The 15,888-nt window shown below is 34.3% G+C and overlaps 1 protein-coding gene across 1 annotated transcript in view; it reads right to left on the bottom strand.

The window, feature by feature from the left end:
• The window catches only part of LOC129945193 (uncharacterized), a 95,727-nt gene that overhangs the window by 23,287 nt on the left and 56,552 nt on the right, over positions 1 to 15,888 (bottom strand). The window contains exon 3 of the mRNA XM_056054854.1: positions 7,320 to 7,335. Coding sequence (XP_055910829.1) covers positions 7,320 to 7,335 — 16 coding nt within the window. The remainder of the gene's footprint in view (positions 1 to 7,319; positions 7,336 to 15,888) is intronic.

A 15,888-nucleotide genomic window follows, 5' to 3' on the forward strand; every position in this document is an offset into this window, starting at 1 on the left:
AATCGGTTAACGTTTTTGAATAGCTTTGGATGTACGCATGCCTGCTTTAGGTCTTTGTTTTTTATTTTTATTGAAAAAAAAACTTGATCCCGTTTGCTCGACGTTTAAGAAACTTGCCAAAAAATCGTCACTGCAACGCTTGGAACCAAGGTTCACAGATCGGCATCGTGTCATTTTATTTCGAAGGTAAAAGTAATAAAGTAAGGTTTTTTTCCAGGTCGTTCTCATCGTCAAAGATGCCTTCTCAAGATCTATTTGCACTGTCATAAGAACGTCTCTGTTCTCTGGAGTTTCAGACACGGATGGTCATTTTTATTTTTTTCCAGCATCTGCAGTTAATTCTGAAGAACATACTCTTGTCACTGGAATTAACTTACCGAATCTTGTTGTCTCAGTACTTGTTACTTTATAACATGTTGTCTAATGGGGAAACAAAACCGTGTAGAATTTAATGCTTCTGTCGTTAAAGCGTAACACACCCCTGATGCCGCTATCTATGAGTGGCAATTGCATTCAGGAAACTAATCAACTGTCAGTGCTCGGTATGTGTACCAAAGACCTTATGGAAAGATCATATATTTGATATTGCCAAAAATGTTCCAGGTTACTTAGGATTTCTCCGACGGTACAAGAAATTTTCCCACCCTTCTGATCTGTCTGAAATATTACAAGCCTACATCAGTCCAAAGCTTGAATATAAAGGGTGTCCCAAAATTAACGCAAGATTTGAATTTGCCGCCATTTGTGCAGTGAAGTGTTGGCAACCCTGAAAAAAAGCAATTTGACAGCTAACAGTATAGGGTTATTAAAAATGGAGCGTTACACGTTACAGAACAACGTGTCTTCATTATTAGAGAATATTTCAAAATAGTAAAAGCTTGGGGGCTGCAGTTCGAAAATTTCATACAAAATATGGTGGGAATAGTGTTTTAACTTCGTCAACTGTGAAGAGATTAATTGAAAAATTCATGGAGACTGGATCCGTTGGAGACGCCAAACACACTGGTCGTCCAAAAACAAGCCGTTTAAATGTGAATGTCGAAGCAGTGCGTGAGAGTGTTGCTGACAATCCAGGAACCTCGATTCGACGTCGTGGATAAGAATTGCAAATTTCAAGAACCTCTCTACAGCGTATACTCACCAAAGATGTGTGTCTTCATGCTTACAAAATTCAATTAACACAACAATTGAAGCCTAAAGACCATGGACAGAGAAGTGAGTTCGTTGAATGGATTATTGAACATCAACAAATGGACCCTGATTTTTCGAGCAAAATCATCCTATGCGATGAAACACATTTTCATCTTGAAGGCTTTGTCAATCGCCAAAATTGCCGCATTTGGGGTTCGGAGAACCCACATGTGATTGTAGAAAAACAAATGCATCCACAACGCGTGAGTGTATGGTGTGGATTTTGGGCTGGAGGCATAATTGGGCCATATTTTTTTTGAAAATGATGCTGGTCAAGCAGTGACTGTCATTGTCGATATTGCGACATGATTACACAGTTCTTTCTGCCAAAATTGGATGATATTGATGTGTCCAATATGTGGTTTCAGCAAGACGGTGCCACATGTCATACAGCCCGTGAAACAATTCAATTACTGCATGCGACATTTCCAGGTCGTGTACTCTCTCGTTTCGGTGATCAAAATTGGCCTCCTAGATCGTGTGATTTAACACCATTAGACTGCTTTTTATGGGGTTATTTGAAATCACAAGTCTATGTCAACAAGCCCACAACCACCCGTGCATTAAAGGAGGAGATTCAACGCTGCATCAGCGAAATTCAGCCACATTTATGCAGAATGGTCATGGAAAAATTCAACAACATACATAACCCATCCTATGTACTTTACGAGTCAATAAAAATATAACTATCAAAAGACTAAAAACGGCGTTTTCTATTTAATTCAAATCTTGCGTTAATTTTAGCACACCCTTTAATTCGCACATCTGGGCAGGTGCCCTCTTTAAATCTCTTGGATATAGTTCATAAAATAGGCCTTAAAAATATTAGGTGATAAAACTGTTTTTCTAACTCTTGCGCTTTATATTTTGAGTCCCTGTAAATTAAAAAAAAAATTACTTATCGATATATTTATGTATATTACCGACTTCAGAGTCCTAATCTCCAGGTCGTTTGTGTCTATAAAATTTTTGCTTACAAGTCATACGTTCTAACCATCACGCTCCAGGTACTTGTGTAATTTCATTTTGGGATGTCTAATTCCGAAACCTGAGTTTTCGTCAACATTCCGATACGCACGGTTTCGATAAATTACATTACTTGCAATGTCAAAAGATCAATTTTGCTCCTCATTTTCGCTACTACTGCTAAAAAGGTTCATTACAAACGACGCAAAAGTGCTTTAGTTTTGCAAACTGGTAACAGCAAAATTTTCACCATTATTTAAACAATTTCTACGCATTATTAAATTATGTTTCGTTTAATGTCACAAAATGACAATTTCAAAGTGACATCTGCCAAAATAGAAACCTATTATTGAAGAACTCTAAATTATTTAACTTTTTTTAGCCAAAACAACAAAAATAAGTAATTTATATTTTTGGTTGAGCTGTGTTTGTATGAAAACATTATTTATATCAAAAATCGAAGGTTTTGAATGGTACCAGAAGGGAATTTCTGTCTTTCTAAGAAAAATGGCTTTGCTTTAGTATTCCTTTTAAGATCTTGATCGTTTAATATATGTAAGTTTTGATAGAAGCTTGACTCACTTAATCTTTCAATTTGCCCCATCACCGACTTCATGTGATTCATTCTGTTTTAAATCCGCAAATAGTAAAAGTTAACTTAAAATTTACCATAAATAGATGAATTTCTTGGAAATTCAAGTAATATTATAAGAATTCACATTTTAAGAGAGCCAGGTGATGTTTAGCTCTTTTGGATCCATGATTCTTCAACTTATACTTAGGTTGGGTATATGTAAATCTTCCCACGCACAATATCCATGCTGAGATGAAGAAGATTATAAGAAGGTAGGTTGATAATATGAGGTTTTGCATTATAGAAAAACAATAATTAGTCTCGACATACATTCCCCCCTAAAGATAGTTTATCTATTTGGCGGTAATTTTTACTTCGTTTTTTCAAGTTATACAGTTCGAAAAATCATTAATAAGAATTAACATCAAAAATATTCTATCAAAAAAATGTACATACCTACTTGTATGTATGCATATGATAGAAATATTTAAACCTGAGAAAAAGGACGTGTTGCAGGACACTACGTGCGCTCTTCATGGGTAATCCTTGCACTCACTGAGGTTAAAGAAAAACAAACGATGATTAATGATTTATCATAACCTTAACAGTAAACTACACAAATACACATAACAATATTAGAGAAAACAAAAAGGCGGTATCCTGTGTGAACATTTTGTTCTTTTGTTAAATAGGTTTAGGTCAATCATAAACCGATAGCATGCAAAATGCCTACAACAAAAGGATATTACATTAGGACACTAAAATAAAAGATTCCGATAGAAATCTTAGTGATGCTACCTCACTACTCACTTGTAGGTAGGTTCTAGATATGTAGGTAACTAAATTTTATACATTGTGGTTGGTTATTTTCGACATCAATCAAAACTGAATTGTTGTAACTTTGTATTGCAGTAAACCTTTAATATTTGATTACTAACTAAGCTGCATTCTATTGGCACAAGCTGTGCAAAAATTGTGTGACGAAATGTCATAATTTATCTGAAGAGAAGAATGTGACGTAAAGAAAAGATGTGGTATTTGAACATGATTTAAGCTAATGTCATCATTATAAGACAGAAAGGAAGCGGTACCAAAATGGAAAAGAAGAGGCTTTGATGCGGTCCACACCGATAACTCCCCATACCGTGTGCGATTTGTCTGGCTTAAAAGGTCGGTAGGATTTCGTGTTTCGTTAAAAAAGTTGTTCGTTGAATTATTCTAAAAAAAATAAAATTACCAAAAAAATTTCAAAATCTGTTTTAGTCGAAGACCAATTTTAGTTGACTTTGCGTACTATTTTTTGTAGGTTTTAATATGTCAAATTGATTTTACTGAAAATTTAAACGAATATTGAAAATAATATTTCCCATAGGATAAAATTAATTTGAAGCAAATATCTCAATTTTTTAAGAGATATTTGAGTCTAAAATCAATTTTTACCACATTTTTGTAATGTTTTTTTTTAGGTTTTTATTTTTTTGTAAAAAAAACTGTGAATTCGATTTTTCTCAAAATTTTACTGAATGTTGGCTCCAAACTAATTTAATCTAATACAAAATATTGTTTTCAACATCCCAATTTTTTAAAAAGATGTTAAGGGTCGTAAATAAATTTTTATAAACTTTTAGTCTTTTTTTTCAGGTTTTTTATTTTTTACAAAAAAAACTGTCAATCCGATTTTTGCCAAAATTTTGGCAATTTATTTGGAAATAAATTTATTTTTTCTTCGTACAAATTTTCGAGGTAACAGTTAATTTTTTTTTGATTTATAAAAAATGTTAATTAGTTTTTTTTTCAAAATTATACTTGTTCGGTATCACGTTACAATATGTAATACGAAATTCAATTCAAGCCGATATGGTTATGGGTTCGTGAGATATTTTTAGTTATTTAACCAAAATTTCACCTTTATTCAAAATTGTTATGGTAAAAAAATCACACACGCAATTTTTTTCGAGAGTCGATATATCTTCTGATTCTTGAGCTATGGACGTACGGGTGTACGAACGTACGTACACATGCACGCACAGAAATCTCTCTAAAAATCTTGTATTTCAATTTTCAATTCGACAAATCGGACCTATTACAATAACTTTCTATGAGAAGTTAACAACGAATTATTTGAAACTTCTTAGTTACCTATTGTTTGAATTTTTTATTGTGCAATATTGAACTTCAAGATGTTGTACAGGTGTAGAATTCAAATTCGTTTTGGTTTTTTTTCGAACATTTAGCAAACCAGGAATCAGTTGCTGGCTAAAATGTATTATAAACGAAGTCTGTAAGGTAATAGAAAGAACTCTAAAAGCTTATTTTTGGGAAAAAAAGATGACCATGGTTCTGAGGCTTACAAAACCTATTGGAATAGGAAATGTTAGCCTATTGACATGTTACAAGTTTTTGATAACACGTGTATGAATTATTTTATTTTTCGTTTCTTGTTGCATAAATTCAGCATTGGTTCTTACAGCCAATTTAATTATTTGCTATTAGAAGCTTTTTATGTAAACATTTTAAAGCATAGAAATAGATCAGTAAGTAAAAAAGTGGTTCGGACGTATTTCTGTCGATTTTTCAACTTTAACAAAATGTTGATAACAATATTTTGTGTGAGATAAACAATTTTTAAGTCAAGATTTTTGTTTGTTTTTATTGTACTTGAATCAAAAAATATTTCGTTGGTTTTGGTATTTGTAAAAAAAAAAGTTGTCCGTTGAATTTTTCTAATAATTTTAGCAATAATGTTTTGGACATTATAAAATAAGCTTGATTTCAATATCTGTTCCCAAAATTTTTACTCGAAAACCAAATTCCATCAATTTTAGCAGAATTTTTTTGTTTGAAAGTTCTTGTTAATTTTCATCTATTTTCGAAATATTTGAAGCGAGCATCCGTTTTTATCAATTTTTCAATTTGTATTTGTTCGTAGCAGGGATTTAGCGAATATTCGCATCCGCATCCGCAATTGCGGATTATTCGCAATAATTCCAACATCAGCATCCGCGTCCGTATAAACTGATGCGGAGTTTGTTGCGGATGCGGATGTTTTTTAACACATTTTTTCAAATTCAAAAATAGCAACAGCACGGCATACTATACCATAATTAATAAAAACGACCCTTTCACCCTAGTAAAAATTTTAAATTAAAAATTCTCGGTCCCAAGTAGGCGACGACAAAAGCAACAACAAGTCATATGCGACGGTCACAGATTTGAGGATATAAAAGCTCTTACTAAGGGGCCGAGGACACAGTTTATTTTTATAAACTAAGTGAAAAAGTGATACAAATACAGAACATAAATGTCACCACCAACAAAAAGCAGCATCTGGATCTATTTTATTTAAATAATAATGATCCTGATAAGTCCGAATCCAAAATATGTCGTAAAACATACTCACGAAAAGGACTCACGACTTCTTCGTTGAAAAACCACTTGAAGTCAAAGCACCCAGAAGAGTTTGTTTCATTGGAGAGCGCCAACAATGAAAATCTTTTTTTACAAAAAGAAAGAAGATGCAGGTATAATATTTTTTTATAAACATAAAGCAAAGGCTTGCTTCAGAAGCGATATGGAAATGATGCTAGATTCATCAACTGAAGGTGAAGGAGATTCTGATAACGCTAGTCACGAAGAGCTTATCCGAAGGGAGTTAGCATGTTAACGAAATAAATAAAGACTGGAATTGGATAATAATTCACTTGATTGGTGGAAAGTCCATCAAACAGACTTTAAAAGGCTCTCTAAAGTTGCACTGATGTATTTATCACTTCCACCAGCCAGTGAAAAAATGAATGTATGGGTTTCAAAATGATTTCTTTCTATGCCTAAATTTTGTTGTTAACCTAAAATAATTGAAAATATCAAAACTATATTTTATATATAGGAACAAAATTCAAAAAAGTTACTCAAATTGATAAAAATTGGTATTTGACTAAAAGTCTCGGTAACTTTAACAGTTCTTGAAATAAAACTTATTTTTTCGTAGGCAAAATATTGTTGCTAACGTTTAGTAAATGTTTTTGAAAAATTTCATTAACAACTTTTTTTACAAAACATCTAAATCTTCAAAAACAACAATTGCATCCCAACCTTTTTTTTATTTTTTAAAAGCCCTTTTTGCAACTTTTGATGTTAAGAAATGTAAATTTTTTTATTCTATAAATCTATCCCAGAAAAGTTAATAACAAATAACGCCGCATCCAGTTATTACTGCCTTTTATAGAATTGGAATATATTTTGTATTAACATTAAGAATTTTCTACATTTATCAATCAGAGAGACGAATCAGGCCAACAACTAGCTGAGGCTCGAGGGGTTACTTACATTCTTTGTTTTAGAACAAATTTATTTACATAGCATAGAAAACGTTAAAGGGAGCCAACTTTAAAATACTGTCATACATATACTATTGCGGACTTTTTTTTATGAAATACATTCTATAGGGGATTCTATGTAACCATTTTCTTGTACCAGCTAACACTGAACATTTCTTAAATCGGACGAGTAGTTCCTGACAGAAGCGCGACATAACAAACAAACAGTATTTTTATTATATTCTTGACATATCATTTTATTTTCCACTTACCTGGAATCGTTACGACCTTACGTTTAAATATAATATTGAATAAAATAAAACCTTATACAAAAGCCGGTTTTCTGAAAGCTCCTTTTTAAAAATGTTGGTACAAATTATTAATGCCTTAAACTAGGAAATTGAAGCCGCAAAAATTAGCTCCGAGACCCCATCTTCCAACAAAAACAAAAGCAGGATCCTCTATTTTGAAAACATCAAATAATGTGAAAAATATAAAATAATCTAAGAAAGTAATAACGGCTAAGTATTCGCTAAGTTAATTTTATGCTTCAAATATATTAAAATAAAAACGACAGAAACAAAACAAAAAGTTAATTTGAAATATTAATTGACGTGCAATGTGGTGACAAAAACTTAAATACCTATTTCCACACCCCATCACTCTATATTATCTATACTCAAGATCCGAAACGTAGCACCAATATTTATTTTTATAATTATTGTTCGAAAGGAAAGTATTTCAAAATCGTTAAAAATACTTTCGACTTCGAGACGCCGCCGCTTCTATGATGATGACGACGACTTCCATATCCATTCCCCTTGCTTGAGTTTTCTTCCAGACGAAATAAAAACAAACACTGAACATTTTTCCGAAAACCATCCGAAACTGTGTCAACCGAGACAATCTTTTATTTTTATTATTTTTGTAAAAGAAGAATTTTTGAAAAAACAAATCAGTTGTTATTAAAAAAATGCATTATTTTATTTCATATAGAATAAGAAGGATGTTTTGAAATGCGTAAAAATATATGATTTCTATATATAAATATTTTAGGTTACTTTGAATAGGACATACTTAGATCAGTTGATGGACCTAGTTTTCTTATACCATAAGCATCTTGAGGCCTTCTTCTGACCTCCAATGACACCTGGAGAAACTTACGAAACGTGAAATACTAAATATGTTAATTTGTTTAAGATCGTTTAAGTAAAATTCTCCTAGGTTAAGGGCTTACGTTTTTGAGCGGGAGCACGAAATGTACAGAGGAGTTGAAGAACTGTTCCTTACTCTTCCTAGTCCATACAGCTTTTGCAAAAGTCATTTGAGAATACGCTTGCTCCGTAGCGTTCTTTCCAATAAGGCAGTGGCCGGTATGAAATCTGCTTAGCTTCGAGATATCAATCACCTTGTTCAGCTTAATGTTGGTTTTCCTCAAAGTGTCCAGCAATAACGAAACGAGATGGAATTAATAGAACTGTACCATTTTTGGCAAAGTTCTCAAAAGAGGAGAATGTTTAAGTATTGTGTCATCCGTATTAGAGGTGATCGACAGTTATGAACTGTTAAAGAGTTTGTAGAGACAGAGTCCAAGGATTTACTGACAAGACACTACAGTGATTAGGAAGGCGAAATGAAAGACTTACTTTTAGTCGTTCAGAATACCAAATCTCTAATTAGTTTAGAGCCATCGGTATACAAATGGAATGCTTTATCCTACCAAAAAGACCTGAAAAGTATAGAAATTTGGAGGTGTCAGATGGAGTATAGAGTATCCAATACCACAGATGGGTAAGTACTTAGCGATTCACTTCTACATAGACAAGACGAACATTAGACTTTGCTTAGTCTGTCGCAGTTTACACCTTTGTCTAATGCAGTCCACCATACTGTCACAGAGTCCAGGAGAATCGGTCTTATTACCGATGTGTAAAACCTCTGAACTATTTTTGTAAGGTAATGGAAACCCCCTTTGCAAGTGAAATGTGCTGCTTCAGGCAGGGGCCATATTTTCAAATAATCTAACCAACGTTGGCGTTCTTGGTAAGCTCAGATTTAAAAACAGTTTTTCGCATAGTCCTCAGACAAACAATTTAAAAATGTGTAAATATACGAAACAATTTTCTTAAGTCCACGCTTTAAATTAGAGAGACGGATGATATAACTTCCCAATTTGAGAAATTCTGCAATGATGATTTAAAGCCTTAAATCCATATTTTCGAACACCATTTATTGTATAAAGAAATTTTATAACAACAAATAAAATATTGAATTTGTTTAAAGCTAATTCTCTTCCTTTATTGAGCTTTGTTTGTTAAATTATTTGATATTTAAATTCAAAAATTTTCTTGGTATTCATAAAAATTCGTCCTTGACATAACTCATTTTATAACTGAACAATAGAAAATTTAGAAATATGGAAAACTAAAATAAAGTTAATAACTTTTTTTAAACGTGGGTAAGGAAAAAATTAAGGTTGTTAAATTTATTGCCTTAATTCTGTAGAATTTGTGGAAGTTAAGAGAATCATAAGACTCATAAGAGTGTGTAATCAAAGACAAGGTCTGCATCTTTCGATATAAAAGATAGATGATATATTTAAATGGACTTTTCCACATTTAGAGCCAACAATAATTCTCAAAATATTTGTTCTCTCGAAACAGTTCTCCAGGGTATGTGAGTACTTAAAGCAAGTAAAGGTTTGCCTTTTAATTAAAATATTGACAAAACTAAAAGCTGTTTCTTTTGGAGCTGCCATCTTATGAGCATTTGAAAAGTAAAAGCTACCCCATTACTAAAAATGGAACGATGATTTTGTTAAAACGCATCTCGGAAAAGCGAAGATTGATTGTTGTAAAACTTCTATATTCTCAACATGTGATTGCATATTTGAAAAAGAAGTGCAGTAGTGGAATATGGATTACGCTTACTAAATATCTGCTAATTTCTGGTATTAAAACTCTCCAGATAAAGAAAAAGCTCCAAAGAGAACCATTTGGCAATACGTAAAAGCCAAATAGGATGGTCTCAACAATTATTTCAAGATCGTTGAATAGTCACCGAACATGTTTAAAGGTGTCAGACCAAATTAAAACGCATCGTTTGATTCGGACTGTAAAGAGGTTAATAAGGCTAAAAAGTTCAAGCAAGCCAATAAAACGCCTATATTCCACCAAATTTATGCATGTCCAAAACTTAAAGCAAAAAGTACTGCAATGTAAAAAAGGTAGTTAAAATAGTAAGTCATTCGTAGGAACATGAGGAATTCCTCCTCTTTCTCGATCTCTACGCTCATTGAGAAAGCTTATCTCTTTGCTAGGCAGTTCTTAACCAATTCAACGCTGCCAGTGAGTGTTATGCTTCCGCCAGTACTTAGTGATTATATTGGCAAGAGTATTAACAGATATCAAAATACTTAAATCCACTGGTTCGGATGGTATCCTCGCTATTGTTTTTGAAGAGGTGTTTTTCAACACTGGCAAAACCATTACGTAAGCTTTTTTCATCTTTTAACGTTTCGAGTAGATTGAAAACAACATTTTATCCAGCCCATTCCCACTTACGTCCTTCCTTTCCAAGGTAAAAACGCTGATTATAATATCTCGAAAGCTTCTTAATGATCGGCAATACGGTTTTTGCAGTGTTAGGTCAAGTGGTGGTCTCATGGCTCACCTCACGGAACAATGGAGCAAATCTTTGAAGAAAGTATGATTATTGCGCTTGATATTTCAAAAGAATTTAATAGGGTTTGGCATCAGACTCTCTTATCGATAATTCGTACCTTAGGTTCAGATGCATTCCTCCTTTGTTGGATTAGAAATAACCTTTCGGACTTAAGGCTACAAAATGAATACTGGTATGCGCCAGGGCTCTATTTTTTCCCCTATATTCTTTCCTATTTTCAACAGCGATCTCTTGTCTTCAGCTTCTAATCCAATTAGTTGTTTCGCTGACGATAGTATTCTTAGCTTTTACCGATTGGACTTTAATGTTTCGAAAATCCAGTGGTGTCTTGTATTGTTAAATCAACTTAAACCTCCCTCGCCATTATCCATCTTGATATTCTCGGTATGTGTATTACCAACCACCTTTAGTGGGACGATCACATACGCGATGTTGCTAAGAACGGCGCAAAGTGTTTTATGTTTTTTAAGGTGATGCAACAAATATTTCTAACACAGTGATCTGACTGTTATCTACGTATACGGATGTACGGACTTACAGAAGTCAGAATGTGCGTTAACAAGGATACACAGATATCTCTCTAACAAAAAAATTGAAACTTCGAAAAATGTCAGCATGTTCACTTCAACAAAGTGGACCGAAACCTCTTTTTGAAAACACTTGTATGAAATAAGTTCATACGTATAGGAATATAACAATCAATAAAGGACTTACTTACTCAAGTTACACAGTCATGTGTGGAATAGGGCCCCACCCAACAAACTTCTCCATTTAGCTCGGTCTCTAGCTAGATGTCTCCAGTTGAACACTCCAACTTGGTTGAGGTCGCTAACCACTTTTGCTTGCCACCTGATCTACTGTCCTCCCTTATTACACTGCACTGTTTTGTGGGCGTGGATTCAAAGACTTTACGGGCCGAAGCATTGATTTCCATGCGTTCTACGTAACCCAGCCATCTAAGTCTTTGGACTTGTAACCTAATGACTAAGTCTACGTCGCTGTACAGCACGAACAGCTTGTCGTTCTATCTTCTCCTCCATTCAATTTCTACGCATAAGCGATCGTAGATTACGTGAAGAACTTTTCTTTCGAAACGACCCCAGGTGCTTTCATCCGCTTTGGCCAAAGTCCATGCTTCTGCACCCTATAGCAGGACGGGGATGATGACACTTTGGTCGCTAGAGAGGAGGCTTTACTAATCAGTTGCCCAAGGAAACAGCAATCAGCGAGAGTTATTCTTCAAAGCGGAGCCTATATAGAGACCTTAACTGCCTCAAAGTTACTTGATGTGATGACGTTTTGACCTAGACGTCGATGTTGAAGGTCCTTTCTTTTTGACAGCATGGAGTTTGTTTTGCCCTCATTAACCTTAAACCCATTTTTGTCGTCTCTACCTCAATACATACAAAAGCCCAATTGACATCACGTTGAGTTTTTCCAATTATGTCAATGTCATCCGCATGTGCTAGTAATTGGATAGACTTTTAAAAGATAGTTTTTAGATAGTTTCTAGTGTTGACGTGGAAGCTCTGCATTATTCTGTCAAGTACGATGTTATGGAAATCCCAGGCCTTTTTGACATCAAAAGGTTCTATTAAGATGTTTCCAACATTTATGGGCAGAAAGAATTCTTCTACGAATTTAATGAATTAAGGCTTAAGTTCAAATTAAGTTCTCTAATGACATTTAATTTAGTAAAAGTGATCAGTTGGTCTTGAATCATCGAAACACCCACCCACTTATCATCAGAGTTATATGGTTTTATATTGTTTTTGCTAGTTATCAAAATTTATGTTAATTCAATAAATTCACATCAAGCAAGAAACTTCTTTTTTAAGTCATGATCACCAAACAAGGCCATTCCACCTTTTTATTTTCAATTTCCTAAACTCATCACAACCACTTAACAAAAAACGATCATACATAGGTTGGTTCTAAAGAACGAATAAAACGCCTCTTCAAAGTTGCACTTCCAGACGAGACGTAGCCAACACAAAACCAAATATGCATTTATATGTAAAATGAATATAATTCAATTAAGGGTAGGCGAGACCCCGGATTTGAAAAGCACAGATCATCACATACAAAAAAACAAATTTCACACACCCTCGTATCATCTTAATATATACATTTTTAATACCGTATTGGATCCACGACCTCTGAAGCTGGCCGGTTGCGGTGTGCGATCGTGGTGTATATTCACCCATGATCTTGGCTAATTGAACGAACATCCGTAGCATCTCTGGGTTTCTTGGATAATCGGATGCAGAGCATATTCAAACGAAAAATGGTGCTGTAGACATTTCCGCTTTAAGGAAGAGATCGCGGTGAGAGTTCACATGCGACGACGAATTGCGAATTCGATCGGGGGCGTTTCACTTTTCTGTGTCAATGCTCTTTCCACCATCGACTTTTGAATTGAAATTGGAACAAAAACAGAAGACACCACCTGTCGTATACAACACAAGGTCATGGTCAGTGGCGTGTGCCACACCGACGAGCCACCACCACGCAGTTATTGCCGCACCACCGAATCGCCGTGGGTGCAAAGTGGCAAGACGTAAACACTGGGCGGACAGATTGGCGCTTCGCCCCCTTAAATTCTGCAAAAGCGATCAAGTGTCGCGTGGCATCCATCCCCCAGATGACACACGTCCGTCGTCCGTCTGTGCGTTTCTTGGTCGGTCGACGCTCGGCGCGTCGTCACTCGTAGTCTTCGAGAAATGAAAAGAAAAATGAATCTGGATGTTTTCCAATGGAAGTCCGTCCAAAGTGTCGTGTGGCATCAGGCAGTGTTTACATCCTCCGCAAAAAGATTTCTGAAAGAAGTGTGCGCGGATCTAAGAACTTGCAAATAATATCGGAGACCTGAGAGCCAAGTCGCCTCCTCAAAAATTAATTTTTCGATATTTTTCCTTCCTTCGATATATAATAAGATAGCTACATAAATATGTTTGTATATGTAAAAAGAAGTGGTTTTTACTTCAAGTTCTGTTCGATTTTTTAATATTGTTTATTTTCTGTGTGTGGCAGGGAATTTATTTGTTATTCACGTCACTTTTTACGGTTTCATGCCTCCGTGCTGTCAAATCGGTGGTTGAAGTAATTTTCGATTTTTTCGGTTTATTTTGATTATTTGACATTTTTTCTTTTTATTTTTGAATTTTCGTTTTTTTGTTTGCTGTGCTTTGTTTGCTTGCATTTCGAATCGAAGTGGAATGAGCGTTTTTGTGTTGGCGTTTAGCGACGCCACGTCCACCCGATTACAGTACACAGACATCAGACTCTTTTGGCTTTTTTATATATATACTCGAATGTATTATTTTTAGTTTTGTGTATAAGCCATTTCTTAGCGATTTCGTAGTGCAGCAGGCAATTTAGTTGCGCGGCCTACTTGCGAACATAAATTATGTCGAATAAATTTGTCGTTTGTCGTTGGCCATGTGGTTGTCGCTTGGATAAGTTTTAAATTATTTTTTATTTTTTGATATATCAAATATTTTTTTTATTTTAAGTTCTATATATGTACGTACTATAGTATAAATATAATATGATCAGTTTAAAATTGAGGTTGGTTAAGAACGTTTCCAAGCAGCAGGTTAGTCGTGGTAGCTTTAATGTTGGAAAGACTTTTTTTCAGATCTGATAACTGCGGGTAGGTATACAGGTTAAAAGGTTTTCTTGACGTAAAATTGTAATACAAAACGACGATTCCAGTAAAAGCTTAGAGAAAAAGCACTTTTTAATTAAATGTTTCCCAATTCACTTGGTTTTTTTTGTCAGTGTACTTTTGTATTTGACAGCTGTCAAACTAGTTTTTGACACATGAGAGATCTAAATCATTTAAAATGGTTATCTTTGAAAACCTGGACACAGTCTATGTTAAATATCTTTATCTAGATACTTACTCACTTAAATCCTCAGATCTATACAGGTTGATCCCTATTAGGTTAGGTTGGGTTAGGTGAATGGGCTGGTGATTGATTTAATTATCGACACACTTAGATCAGTGTAGATCCCTAGTTCTGTCCTGAAAGTTTTATAACCTCCATGAAAAGTAAGTGCGTGTAACCTAGGTTCTAGCTGTTGTCATTTTCCCGACAATAAGAGGATTTGATAAAATTTAAGAGACTGTTTTCTGCAAAGTCGTTTAGTTCTTCAAGACTACTGAAAAAGTGTTTACCTAAGATTTTGTTTGGCATAATGTTGGGAAGAGAAATAAGAAATGGGAATTGTCCATCTGTTCTTCCTTTTATTAGTTTTTAAACACCTCTGACAACCTGTACCTCAGTGTATTACGTGACATTTGGAATAGAGATTACCTTATTCGAGATACCCCTCCTCCAAGCAAGCCAGATAAACTCTCCGTTGACGTTGTTAAAAGCCTTCTCAAAATTGATGATCAGCAGAGAAGTGGTGATCGATACTCAATTCTGTTTGGTGAAAGTCGGCAAGGTGTCGATGTGATCAATGTAGTAGGGTAAAGGGTATTTTGTAAGACATTTGGTTTTCAAGAAAAAATAAAACGTTTAGGGAATCAATTCATTGTAAAATGGTAAATCGAATAAGCATACATCAAGTGACAGCTGTCAAAAAGACGAATTCCGAAAAAATTATATTGTCAAATTGAAAACCACACGTCAAAAAAAAACAGCCTTTATGTCCATGCTGAAGCTCGTTTTTGGATTTCACTGAAGATATTTACTAAGAACTCGGTCTTCTAATTGACTAAAATTTTATATGTTGGCTAATTGAATATCGTTAGCTCGAGAAAAAACTTGGAAAGTTCACTACAAATCAAAAGTTTAACTCTGGTCCAGGAAAGTATTGTAGCTTAAAGTAATTATTGTCATTATATTAATGCAGTCAATAAGTACTTGATCTAAGACTTGATCATAGGTGTTATGACTTCATGCATTACGAATACATTTCAGTTTTAAGTATTCTTTTTTTTTTTTTTGAAAAGGTCGATACAGATAAAATTGGCTAAATTCTTTTATTCATTGCAATACAAAAATCCTATGCTTTAAGGTCAGTAAAGATCATACAAGGCTCGGAGCAGGTCCACAGTATATACATATATTATATTATGTTTTTTGTTATTACTTACTTACTTAAGGTGGCGCTACATTCCAGTGTGAACTAGAGCCCCACCCA

This window comes from Eupeodes corollae, chromosome 1 (genome assembly GCF_945859685.1).
Source record: "Eupeodes corollae chromosome 1, idEupCoro1.1, whole genome shotgun sequence".
Classification (NCBI taxonomy): Eukaryota; Metazoa; Arthropoda; class Insecta; order Diptera; family Syrphidae; genus Eupeodes; species Eupeodes corollae.